Raw genomic sequence first — 13,220 nt, forward strand, 5'->3', positions numbered from 1 at the left:
AACCCCTAATAGGGTCCTATTTTCACATTCAAACCTCAATTTTGCCTATCTAAACTTCATAAAGTCAACCAATTTTTGGGGCTTCGCTTTAATATCATCGTCACTTTCATCCCTAAAAATTTTTGAAAAAGTTGGGAGGATCGTGTACACTTTCAACACGGTCCCTGGCTTTTTTCCCGAAATTTTGGGAGATTGTTATGACTGTATTTAATTTCTTAAATCAAGAAAATTAGCTAATTTTCTTGAATTTTTCTCTCTATAAAATAAAAAATACTTCCCAATTTCAACATCACAACTTTCAAGAAAAAATTTGAAATTAATTGGTTAATTATAATCTACCCTGATTTTAAAAATTCAAATTTTGACCAATTTAATTTTGAAATTGAGTGGTATCCCTTTGGCCCTAATTTTAAAATTTCAATTTCCTTTTCTCATAATTTTTCTTCAAAAATTTGTGACATCTCTTCTTTCAACAAAGTTCAAGTTGTATAATCATAAATTCCTTGAATTTTGCATTATTCAATTTTGCAAACTTTGTTCCCAAAATTCAATATTCAAATTTCAAATTTAAATTTTCCCTCTAGTGCATGAGTTTTACCACTATTAGTCCTACCTACACTATCCACATTAGACGAAGAATTATAATTAAGGCTTCCCAAGGTTTAATTACCAAGGAGATGGAGCCTAATTTGGGCGACTTCTTCAATGAGGATAATGCTAATTCTTACCATCCTAATAACATCTCTATCTATCCAATTGATGATTCCAATAATGAAGAAGAAGCATTGACTAGAGTATCTATAGATCAACTTTTAAAATTGGATAATCAATTCGACAACTTTCAACAATGGATGTCCCAAGAATACTCTAATAGTGAAGTTCTTCCATTAATTGAAGGTCTAAAGTACATGATTCAAAGTGATAAGAATGGAATTGATATATTGTGTGGCATTGCTCATATTGTTTTTGATTAAGTAAAAATAGGTTTTAAGGGACCCGAAACCCGATTACATTCAAAAGATAGACAAGAAGGAAACAAAACAAGATAGCTACATAAGACCAGCACAAAACCTAGTCGCAAAGAAAAAGACAGCAAGAGGCCAGCAAGAAATTGGCCCCAAGCCCAGCATTACAAGTTAATTAAAAACTTTTAATGGATTCCTCAACATTTTGAACCAAGAGCATCATCGCCTTGGCCGCTTCCCTCAGGTCTTTTCTCTCCTATCCCAGCTGGCTCTCTTTCATTTTGGTGTCCTTCCCAGTAGTGGTCTGCCTTGTTCTGCGTCTAGGATTCTGGTGGGTGGGCCTGGAGGTTGGTACATCTTCTATGATTACCAGGTTCTTATCTTGATTTTTCCTTTCTAAGTGATCTACCAAAGCATTCATGTTCTGGGATGAAACTTTAAGGACTTGGACACTATGGTTCATGAAGCTTTTCAGAGCCTTCTCAATGCGGGCAACCTGGGTGTTGATGTTGTCTTTGTCCTCCTCCACCTGTTCTTTCAGACTTCTAATAACATCGTCTAGGTGTTTCAGGTCCCCTTTCATCAAATATTTCTCCAGCCAATCCTCCATCTCAATTTCCTCCTTAGCTTCACTGTTTTCCATATCATCATTTTGTTTCCCAGAGTTTGAATCCTTAATAAACTTATTAATCTTATTTCCTAGCTCCCTTTGCTTACCTTGCATACTAGTGATGTTGTCGACAACCCATTTCTGGAAATTGAAGGACTCCAGAGTGTAGTTACGAGCAGTGTTCAAAATGGTGTTTGTAGAATCCTTGCCCTAATCAGAGCCTGCAGATTTAGGGTTGTCATCCTCCTTAGAATTCAAAGTAGCATTCTTACTTTCCAAGCCATTAGGGTTAGAGTGAGGGTTTTCAGAGTTTCCCCCTTCCTCCCCTTCACCAATGTTCTCATCCTTATCATGCTCCATTTCAGTATAAATATCCTTACCCTTTTCCTCTTCCTCATCGCAATGTACCTCCATTTCCTCATGCTTTGTTTCAACTTTCCTTTTTTTGTGGGTAGGGGCATTAGGCTGATCCTCATCCGAATCAGAGTCTTTGTAGCTCTCAAAGATATGAGTGTTAGTGATCAAAGGGTCATCTTTGGTTTCCTTAACCTTGTCCTTTAGATGTTCATAGATTAGTAGAATAAGCCCCTGGTGGGCTATAGGGTAAGAGTTAGGCTTTTTAGCATGGTCAACAAGACTCTCATTTAGAGAGGACGCTAAATAGAAAGGCAGTGATATTTTAGCCCCATGACAGAAATGGTTCAAAATTGTAAAATGATAGTTATAAATTTTTGTAAATCTACCATCCACAGTCAAATACTCCATTAAGACCCTTAAAACGTTTTGCCAGAAGGGCTTTACCTGCTGGGGAATGTAGTAGGAGATGTTGTCTTTCTTCACAAGCTTTCCCTTCTCATCCTCCAATTTCGGGAAATTTTTGAAAGCTTCAGTTGCATACTTCCTGTCTCTATAGAATTTAGTACCCTCCATCTGAAGACTCGTGACCTCAGCAACTAGGTTTTCATCAATTTGCCATATCTCCCCGAACAAGGTGACTCTGTTGTTACTCCAACTTCTGGCAAACCCATGTGACACAGAGTTTCTGCTTCCGTGAAGCATTTCCATATAGTCAGTAAAGTTGTATCTGTGAAGCCTTCTCTAGACCTTTCATTCACTCTTCCAGTTTTCACATCCTGGAGGCTCATTCTTGTTTAGGTTACCACCCATTTTGAGCTCCAAGTAGAGATACCCACAACTACAATTCATAGTCTACAAATGAAACCCCAAATGCTTGTAATTTCTAGAATTCCAGTGCAAAGACTCTTTCATTGTTTTGAAATTAATGGTTTTGGCCACACAAACCCAGCAATTATTACTATAATCTTCGTCATGCATATGATCATGGAAATGATGCCAAAAAACACTCATTAACTGACAGTTAATCTGCCCCCAAAATCTATCTTTGAAACTCGTTCCCCAAAATGTAATCATGAGATTAACTTGACCCATTGATACAATCAAAATATAATTTCTCTTTAACCTCACTTTTAATGTGAGTTTCTCCAATGTATTTGACCTCCTTCTCCAAATTAACCCCTTCATTAGCAAGGATATCCACAGCCTTATTGCCTTCTCTAAAGGTATGAGTTATGCTAATACTAACATAGTTATTTAACATATATTTAGCACTTTTGACTAAGTTAGTGACATTCTAAGAAATAGAGCTTGTACCTTTGAGGGCTTGTATGATGTTTAAAGAGTCCCCTTCGAGCCAAATTTTTTTTGAATTTGAATTCCTAAGCTAGCTGGAGGCTTTTTAGCATGGCCAGAGCTTCAACCACATGGTTATTTTGGACCCAAAAGGAGAAGCAAAAGTAGCAATGCAGATTCATTGAGCATTTCTAATAACTCCTCCACCACCAGCCTTCCTAGGGTTCCCCTTAGCCGCCCCATCAAAGTTTACCTTTATCCAATCATAATCAAGAAATCGCTAGACAATATTACCTCTCCTATTCTTATTGTCAGATCTACAAACCTTATGTATTATATTCCATTTAGTGAGGATGTCTTTTTCCATATCATTCATATTAGTAACAAACCATGGCTTATTGTTCTTGTAAGGAATAGTGATGTTCTCCTTTATAGCCCTGCAGATTTTTTCAAAGACCACCTGAGAATTACACTTAGTATCCCTAAATATTCTATTATTTCTTTCTTTCCAAATTCCCTAGCAAATCATGGGGAGGGTCAAATACCAAAGGTTCTTGATAAGTTGGCATTTGGTGGGAAAATTCCATTGCCAGATAATATCCTTGATACTCTTGTTCATAACCTAGTTAATTTTCCATTTTCCCCATATTTTACACCAAATTTCCCAGGTAAAGGAGCAGTGAAAAAAGAGATGATCAACTGATTCTCCCTCCTTCTGGCATAGCTCACATCTATTAGGGAATTTGAAACCTCTTTGGATTAAATTGTCAAGAGTAAGGGTACTATTATGAGAAGCAAGCCAAAAGAAAATGTTGACTTTAGGGATCAAAATGTTGTTCCAAAATTTACTCCAAATGGGATTACTGGTCTGAGAAAAGGTGTTTTTGTAGGCTGAGGCAACCGTAAAATCACCTCTAGGATTACTTTTCCAGAGGAAAACACCATTATAGTCTATGTTAGGGGAAAAGGACAGCAACTCCTTCTGGAGTAAAGAAAATTCAGAATGTATAACATCAAGCCTCGCCCACTTGTCCTCCTTCCAGTAGTCACACACCATAAGCCCAAACCTCTTTTTACATTCCTCAATAACTTGACTATTGTCTTGATCATAAAGAGCTTCATTCTTCATCCAAGGGTCTTCCCAAAACCTTATTTTGTCACCTTTTCCAAGGACCCATCCAGCCCCAGCTTTGGCCACTTTTATGGATTTAGTAATACTATTCCAGATGAAGGATCCAATAGGGATGTCTTCAGAATTAAGGACCCCTTGGCATTGCTCATATTGTTGATTCTAATGTCATGCCTATAAAGAGTTTTTCAAAGAACTTAGGTTATTCACAACCCTCTACACAAATCAATCATTCTATTCCTTTGACAATTCTGATGGCTTGCATTCATACTTTCACTTCAAACATTATGGCTACATCAACTCAAAATGTCATACCGACAACCATTAGTCATGGGGGAAATCCCTCTTCATTAATCAACCCTTCGTCATTACCCATGCCTTCAATAAGTATTCATCTTTTTTCTCAACCAATAAATGTGACACAAGGGGGAAATTCGTCTAATCATTCTAATCATAAATCTTTCTCATAAAAATTACTTAGGACTCTCTTTAAGAGCTTTTCAATAGAGCCACTTTTCTTTGGAGAAGCATTTGAATCATTGTGAGGTTTTGACATGGTTAGGTTTGGATTTTGGACTTGTTTGAAGGTGATTTGGTTTTGGTTTGATGTTACATTTTGATTTTGGATTGGGTGTTGGTTGAATTGGTCAGACATGTTTGAAATTTGGCTTGGTATGCCTTGCAACTTTTGTTTTTGAATGTTTGGTTGTCATTATTGATAATAAGTTTGTTGTCAATAATTGATAGTCGATTGGACCAATTGTTGACATTGTGTATTTGGTTGAGCATATTGTTTAAATTGCACCATTAATTGTGTTGGTTTGATGTTTTGGACCATTGGTTGTATTGGTTGAAAATGTTGGATATATGTTGAACCATTGGTTGTGCTAGTTGAAAAATATTCGACCATTGGTTGTTGTTGTGGGATATGTTGAACCATTGATTGTTGTTGTTGGATATTTTGTTGATTCGAAATTTGATTGAACAAAGTTTTATCGAATGAAGTTTGATTTGGGACTTGATTGAAATTTGTGTTTGTTGCTTGAAATTATTTCATCATCTCTATTTGAGAGATGAGAGTTGGTATGTCTGATCGTTCGATAAGAGCTTTTACATCAATTGGCTCAAAGTTTGTGTTTGGACCTTGAAATTTTTGAAATGTTTTGGACATTTGGGATCTAATCTTTTCATTGTTTTTCATTTTTTGTTCCAAGATCTCTTTTTCTCGAGCTCATTATTCCTCTAGTTTTCATATTTGGATACTTGTTTCATCATAAAATGTTTGAGCGATATTGCCTTGTTGTTGGGTTTGATATAATTATGATTTCCTTGGATTAAAACTTGATTGCATTTTTTTATTCATTTGTCCAATCATCGTTTGATATGTAAAACTTTGTTGCACCATAGGAGCTTGTAATCTTGTTTCAATAGACATGTCACTATGCAATATTTTTTTTAGGACTTTTAATTTTAACCTGATGATGAATGCAACTAATGTAACTTAGGTGATTGACAATGCAACTAAATGTTTTTGGAAATTTTGAATTTTTGGAATGACAATTATATGCAACTAAATGCAATCTTAGCAAATGATAATGCAATCTAAGGTCATAATGCAACCTATATTTTATTATTTTTTTTTAATAGTTGGACAAACTCTTGGAATGCAAACCTAAAGACTCAACCTTGGGAAATTGATATGAAGCCAATACCTTAATTGACAAAAGGACAAAGGACAAAATGACAATAGGACAAATGACAATGTCTCACCTATACGCTTGGATACTAAGCTAGGTGTGAGAGGATGATGTTGATGAAAGGACAAATTTTGGACAAGGTCAAGACTCCCTAACAACAACTTAGGGTATGACCTAAAGTTTTGATTTTTTAAGTTTGACAAACCTAATTTTAAGACTAAATGCAAGAAGGAAATGATAATGAAAAGACCTAAATATATGATATGATCTAGGGATATGATATGACGAAATCAAGCCAAGACAAGACTACAGTCTATGATAATACAATGATAAGGATATGCAAGGACCAATGACTTGAAATATGCAAAATACAACCTAAGACAAGACCAAATATGGGTATGATAATTATAATGCAATGAAGACTTATGAAAATGATTCCAAATCTAAGTGCAAAGGAATTATGACAATGCCATGGACTAAATATGAAATTCAATGTGAATGTCCTAAGACCTAAGTTTGGACTATGCAAAGTCTAACCGTAAGTGACATGTATTTTGAGACAAGGATTTCTGATGTTTTTACAAGCCATGTTCAATTGTTGGATGAATACTTGGACAAAATGTGAACTCTTGTTTGATATGAAACTTGTTTGAACTTTTTGGAAACTTTGTTTGAACTTTGATAACCAAGGTTGTTTATGACCACTTGTGAGAATTTTTTTGATTCACCTTTTGGCAAACATAGAAGACAAAATGTTTGTTGGATTTTGACACAAAACAATCATGGTCATTCACAACATATCCTGTGGTTGTCCAAGATAATATCTGGTGAATCCTCTTGCTCCATACAACATTCAATCCGATAGCTAGACGCTTGGTAGCACGGGCTCCCCCTTACAATGCACTCACTTCTCAGGCATACCAAGCTTTAAATTCAAGGGTCATCACTTCCCAAGAATTTTTTATCTCTAACTGGAGAGTACATGAAAGGTATCTTCGACATGTGCGCATCACAACGCTTGAGCCAACAGATAGAAGGATTTTGGCATCTAAAAACAAGAGGTTCTAGTAAAGGCATCCATTTAGGTGGGCATATATCCTTTGAATTTAATCATCGCTATGTCATTCTAGCAACCATTGCTTACAACTTTCGTTGCAAACACAGTTGTTTAGAGTGGTTTGGAAGAGCTTGGCCTTAGCCCGTCACCACTTTGGGTTGTTCCCTCTCACCTGGCCTTATTGGCTACTTGGGAGGGAAGCCCTCTAAAGGTTAGAACATACATAACATCTAAGAGAAGACATGACAAACATTGGTTCGTTAACCTTTAGAAATCAAAATGTGCTCTAAGATACAAAGCACAAACAAGTGTTTCAAATGTAGTAGTTTATGAGTTCAATCTTCATCCCAAAGATGCCACAATGTCGCAAGAAACTAACTAGTAACCCCCAAAAAAATTATGTTAGTATAGAAAAAAAAAGCAATAAGCAATAAAAAAGCTACATGGAACTAAAACGCTAACATGCAAAAAAAAAAAGCTAAAAAAACTAGCATACAACTAAAAAAGCGGATATGCAACTAAGCTAAAATGTTGACATGCAATAAAAAAGCTAAAACAATGACATAAAAAATTGACATGCGACTAAAAAGGCTAACATGCAACAAAAAAGATGAAAAAGCTAACATACAACTTAAAATAAATGGCATGCAACTTAAAAAGTTGGCATGCCATTATAAAAAAAATGACATACAACTCAAAAAAATAACATGCAATAAAAAAAGCTAAAAAAGATAACATGCAAAAAGGCTAAGGAAGCTGACATGCAAAAAAGCTTAAAAAAGATGACATGCAATTTTTTTTTAAAAGTTAATATGTAGCTAAAAACCTAGCATGCAACTAAAAAAAACTATAGGGTTTATTTTAACCAATTTGTAAAATAAAACTAAAGATTGTGGTTAATTTGATCCCCTATTTAATCTAATATTGATTGAAATTTAAACTAAACAATTAAAATTGAAAATGCAGATTGTGGGTTCTTTTTAAACTAGATGACTGAAAATGCAGATTGTGTTCAATTTTAACCCATGTAATGAAAGTAGATGCAATTTATTGTTAATTTTAACCAAAATGAAAATCCAATTTATGTTAATTTTAGTCCCAAATGAAAAGATTTAGTCCAAACTAGTGATTTAAAACTCCTAATTAGACTAAATTGAGATGCAAATTTGGGCTCAAAACTATGATCGTAGATGCAAAACACTTCAAAACCTACACAAAACAATGTTAAAATCTACCTCCTAGTTCTTGCATGCAATCAAGAACTCATAAAAAAAATCAGAAATTTTAGCATGATTGTTAGTTCACATCAGGTTCACAAAAAAATGTAACTAGGAATTTGAGCATAAGCATCAAAGCAATAGATTAGCTAGCCACAAAGACTAAAATGCAATGAAAAGAACTCCTAATACAATCAATAGAAGCATAGAAACAAAGCACTAAAATGAAATGCAAACTAAACAAGAGTGCTCCTTCCATGTTATTCCATTGTTCTTCTTTCACCTTCAAATTTGATGTGGATCTCACCTACAAAGCACAAACACAAATGAAAAGCAAGATGGAGAGATGAAAATCACAACATAAGATTACTCGAAGCGTGGTCTACATTATGGAAAAGATTGATGAATTTATAGAAGATTGAAGACAAGATTGGAGAATCATGATGGCTTCAAAAAGACGGCATAAAAGCGTCTTTTGACTGTGCATATCTCCTTTTTAGAATTTTAAATTGAGATTAAAGATATATTTTCCAAGAAGATAAACCAAGAAAATCAGAAGCTGACTGGGTACTTCCATTTTCAATTTTTAGGAAAATATGGTAATGGTTTTTGAAAATCTTATAAATCAGATGATGACATACTTTCCATTTTCAAAAATTAAGAGAATATGAGAGAATAATTATTTAAATTGGATAATGATTTATTTTAATTTTTTAATCATTTTCTTGATTTATTGCCATTTTTGAATTTGGATGAGGATAATTAAAAATTAAATTAATTAAATAAAAACAAATAAAGATTTGTTTCCATTCTTGGTTTTTGGAAGAAGATAATTAAGATTTTAGTAAATAAATAGAAATTTATTTAATCATGATGAAATAATTAGCTAATTAAATAATTTAAAGAAATTATTCAATTATGAGAAAAATGAAATTGAATTTAATTAAATAATAAAGATTATTTAATTAAAGTGAGATTGAACTAATCAAATAATAAAGATTATTCAATTAATGTTAGGAAATGAATGATTAATGAGGGCATGATTTAAATGATTAGGAAAATAGAAAATTTGAATTAGAAGAATGACACTTGATCAATTAATCAATTAAGGCATAAATGTTAGTAAGTTAGTGTGCGCAAGCATGGTGCAATTTTTGAGTGTCTACAGTTATAACTTAAAATCGAAAACCCTCTACCATTGGTCAACTCAAAAATAATAACACAAAGTTTAAGGAACAAATGAAAGTTTGTTCCGAAAGGGCTTAGGGTTCAAGAACAATTAGGATCCATGATAGACACCAGACTTAGAGGGAAGAAGGGGGTGCTACCACACCTCTCTAGGACACAATTGCAATTTGTCATAGGCAATAAATAATAAATATTTTATCTCGTCTCCTAAAACACTTTCCAAAGAACATGGAAACATATGAAAATGACTTTAAAATACAAGATTAATGCCAATTTTGAATCTATAAACCCACCAAATAAAATTAAAATTATTAAGATTTGTGGGAGGGAAAACTATTATGGAATCTCGAAACAAGCTAAAACCACCTAAAAAAACTCACGCTTCCCTTAGTAGTCAACTCATAAGCATAGTACAAATAAATTAATGTTTGCATGGCCTTCACATAGATGCCTAATCCAAACCAATCACAAATAGTCAATTTTGGATGCCCCATTACTCTCTAACAACTCACTCCTACACCATGCGAATTTGGGTGTCCAATTTTGGTTAACATGTAAATGGCATATGCCAACATGCACAAATATTCAAGTCTAGATGGTCACTACCTAAAAAATAGATGCCTAGATAGAATATTCCCTCTAAAATGCACTGATAAGTGTCCACCTCTATAAGAAGCAACTACAATTTGTCATATCCCCTAAACTACCTTCCAAAAAATGTGAAAACATGTGAAAATGACTTGAAAATATAATTTTAATGTCGCCTATCCTAATAACTTTAACTCTATAGAGATGATTATTTTTCTGATTTATATAATGGATAGTTAAAATACTTGAATTTAAAAAGTCACCAACTAAAGTTAAAACTGATTATAAATTTAAAAAAGAATGCTTCCAATGTTCCCTTTCACTTGAACAACGTAGACAATGAAGCCCACGGCCCACATACCACACATTGACATGATCGAAACTACATTCATCCCACAATGTATGAATTTGGGAAACCAACTCAATTCATTGAACAAGAGTATCAAATATACCACGTGGAGATAAGACCTGGGACAATGGGCGCATGGGACAATTGGCTTGCTTACACTACAACGGAAAGTAACCAAGGATATTATACCAAAGTTGAATTTAGAAGGAGATTGAAAGCCCACTTGTGTGTAATATATTACCTATAAAACAATACTTCTCTATCTACTAGGGTTGAGAATCCAAAAAATGGATAAGTAACACCCTAAAAAAATCTAGTGAAGCATGTGTATGGATTCACAAAATGGTTACTCTTAATTTTAAATTAATGTGGCCTACAAATCAACAAACAATAGGAAGCGTCATGGGCAGGACGTCATAGAAGAAACCCTAAAGAAGTGGTCACAAACCCTAGTAATGACGTGTTATGTCTAGCTGGATTTCCAGCATGCCATATGCTGAAGTGGACTGCCAACGTGGCATGCCTGGTCTTTGCCTATATAAAGCTTGCTGGTCTGTTGTTTAAAGTCGGTGGACTATAATAAAGTTTGCAAGATACATAGCAAGTATGTGGGAATCCATGTCAAGCAACAATAATTATGGAAGCATGTGGGAATTCAGCTCCTCCAGTACAAGTTTATGGGATTTAGAGAGCTCTGAGTGCTTCAGCAATGGTGTGGATTCTGAGATTTCCACTTGCACAACATCCCCTGCTCTTGCTAGATGCCTTTCCCAGGAGTTGAACTCGTTACCTCTGAATGAGAATGACCATGAGGACATGGTTTTGTTTGGGGTTCTTAAGGAAGCTATCAACATAGGCTGGGAACCCACAAGGATTACAGAGGACAAGATTGAAGAGAAAAGTAGCCCCAAAAAGGAGCAGAAGAAACCCACTAAAGCAATTATGGAGAAGCATTACAGAGGTGTGAGGAGGAGGCCATGGGGGAAATATGCTGCAGAGATCAGAGACTCAAATAGGCATGGTGTCAGAGTATGGCTTGGAACTTTTGACACTGCAGAAGAAGCAGCCATGGCTTATGACCAAGCTGCCTTTACTATGAGAGGCTCTCAGGCCATTCTCAATTTCCCTGTAGATGTTGTGTGTAAGTCCTTGAGAGAACTCAATAATGCTAATAGCAATACCTCCTCTGATTCCATATCTCCCACCACTACCCAACTCTCATCTTCTTCTGATGAATCCCATTCCAGTGCCACCTCATCCACATTTCAGAGTCCCCTAGTTAGGAGGCCATACAAAAGAAGAAGGGCACCATCTGCCAAGGATCACAGTAGCAAACCCAAAAAGCCTAGTCTTAATGAGTCCTGCCACACTGCATCAAGCAGTAAGACTGGAACAGTGTGCAATGAAAGACAAGAAGCAGCAGCAGTGTTAGAGTTTGAGGATCTGGGTGTTGAGTTCTTGGAGGAGCTGCTGCTCTCCACACAACCTGCAACTTCTTTTGATGTGGATGTTTCCATGTTTTAGGAATGGCAGTAATAAGTCCATCATGTTTATGTGAATTTACCTTTTGCAATCTCAATTTGCAGCACAAGAAACCCACCTGGTGTGTACTGATGTTCAGAAATAGAATTCAGTACAGCTGCTTTTGGATGTAGTTGATGGACATCTTGTACATTAAATAATTGAGCAGAATTTCATTTGCTCTTTAACATGTTTCAATTCTATTCAAGAACAGTCTTGGCTTGAGATTAGGCTTTATGGTCCACTATCAGAATAGCATTATGGATTTGTAGGCTCTAAAGTATTAGTCTATTGATTATTTTATGTGGAAAGAATTACTTTTAAAAGTTATACAGGTATAATGGCCTTCTTTCACATGCTTTAAAACACAAATCATAGATAACGTTGAATATGCTTCTGATTATTGGCTGCAACTTGTTGTTGAAGCAAGTTGAACAGTTGTTATGTGCTCTGATAATATCAGTCTCTCCAGGGTTTGCATGGGAGCTCGTTACTCATATTGCTCACCCTTCTCTCACACACACAAAAAGACAAATAATTTTGTCAATAGGTCATTCTTTATTACAGTTTTTTTAAAAGTGATTGAGTGTAACTGATAAAGGTGATAGCATGTTTGATGATAATGCCATCTACAGAGATTTAAATATCGGAAGATGTAATAAAATAAAGGATGATCAATAATCCCTTTTGTTTCCATTATAAATTACAAAAGATCCATCTGATATGGTTAACCTGAAACATAAAAATAAAAATAAAAATGATCTTCCTCTGTTACCAAACTTACTTTCATGCTTGTTTTATCTTCTGCTATTTTTGTCATTTTCTTTTAACATATATTGAGATTGTAGGAATGAATCCAAAATTAATTATATCTGTTTATTGACTGCAACACTTAACATTAATATTCATTCTTCTTACCAAATCTATTATAAGACTGATTTTCTTCAACATATTTGATTATATAAAGGTAATTCTTGCTCATTCTTTCTTGTCAAATCTTACTAGATCTTTTTACTCTTCTTTTTAACATTAATATTCATTCTTCCTACCAAATCTATTATCAGGTTGAGGTTGATGTTCTTCAAGTTATATAGGGACTATGTTTGTTCATTCTCTCTTGCCAAATCTAACTAGACTTTTCTATTCTTTTCTTCTTTCTGCCAAATCTAAGTAGACATTTTATATTTTATATTTTATTGGTGAAGGTGATACATGCTTTTGATAATATTATCACAAAGTTCTAAACATC

General features: G+C 34.6%; 1 protein-coding gene across 1 annotated transcript; it reads left to right on the plus strand.

Annotated features, from left to right (window-relative positions):
• The first annotated feature begins 10,893 nt into the window (after positions 1-10,893).
• LOC131028498 (ethylene-response factor C3) lies at positions 10,894-12,196 on the plus strand. The gene has a single exon (XM_057958779.2). The coding sequence runs from the start codon at positions 11,057-11,059 to the stop codon at positions 11,972-11,974; it is 918 nt and encodes a 305-aa protein (XP_057814762.2). The 5' UTR covers positions 10,894-11,056; the 3' UTR covers positions 11,975-12,196.
• Positions 12,197-13,220: the final 1,024 nt, after the last annotated feature.

This window comes from Cryptomeria japonica, chromosome 8, assembly GCF_030272615.1.
Source record: "Cryptomeria japonica chromosome 8, Sugi_1.0, whole genome shotgun sequence".
In the NCBI taxonomy this organism is placed as follows: Eukaryota; Viridiplantae; Streptophyta; class Pinopsida; order Cupressales; family Cupressaceae; genus Cryptomeria; species Cryptomeria japonica.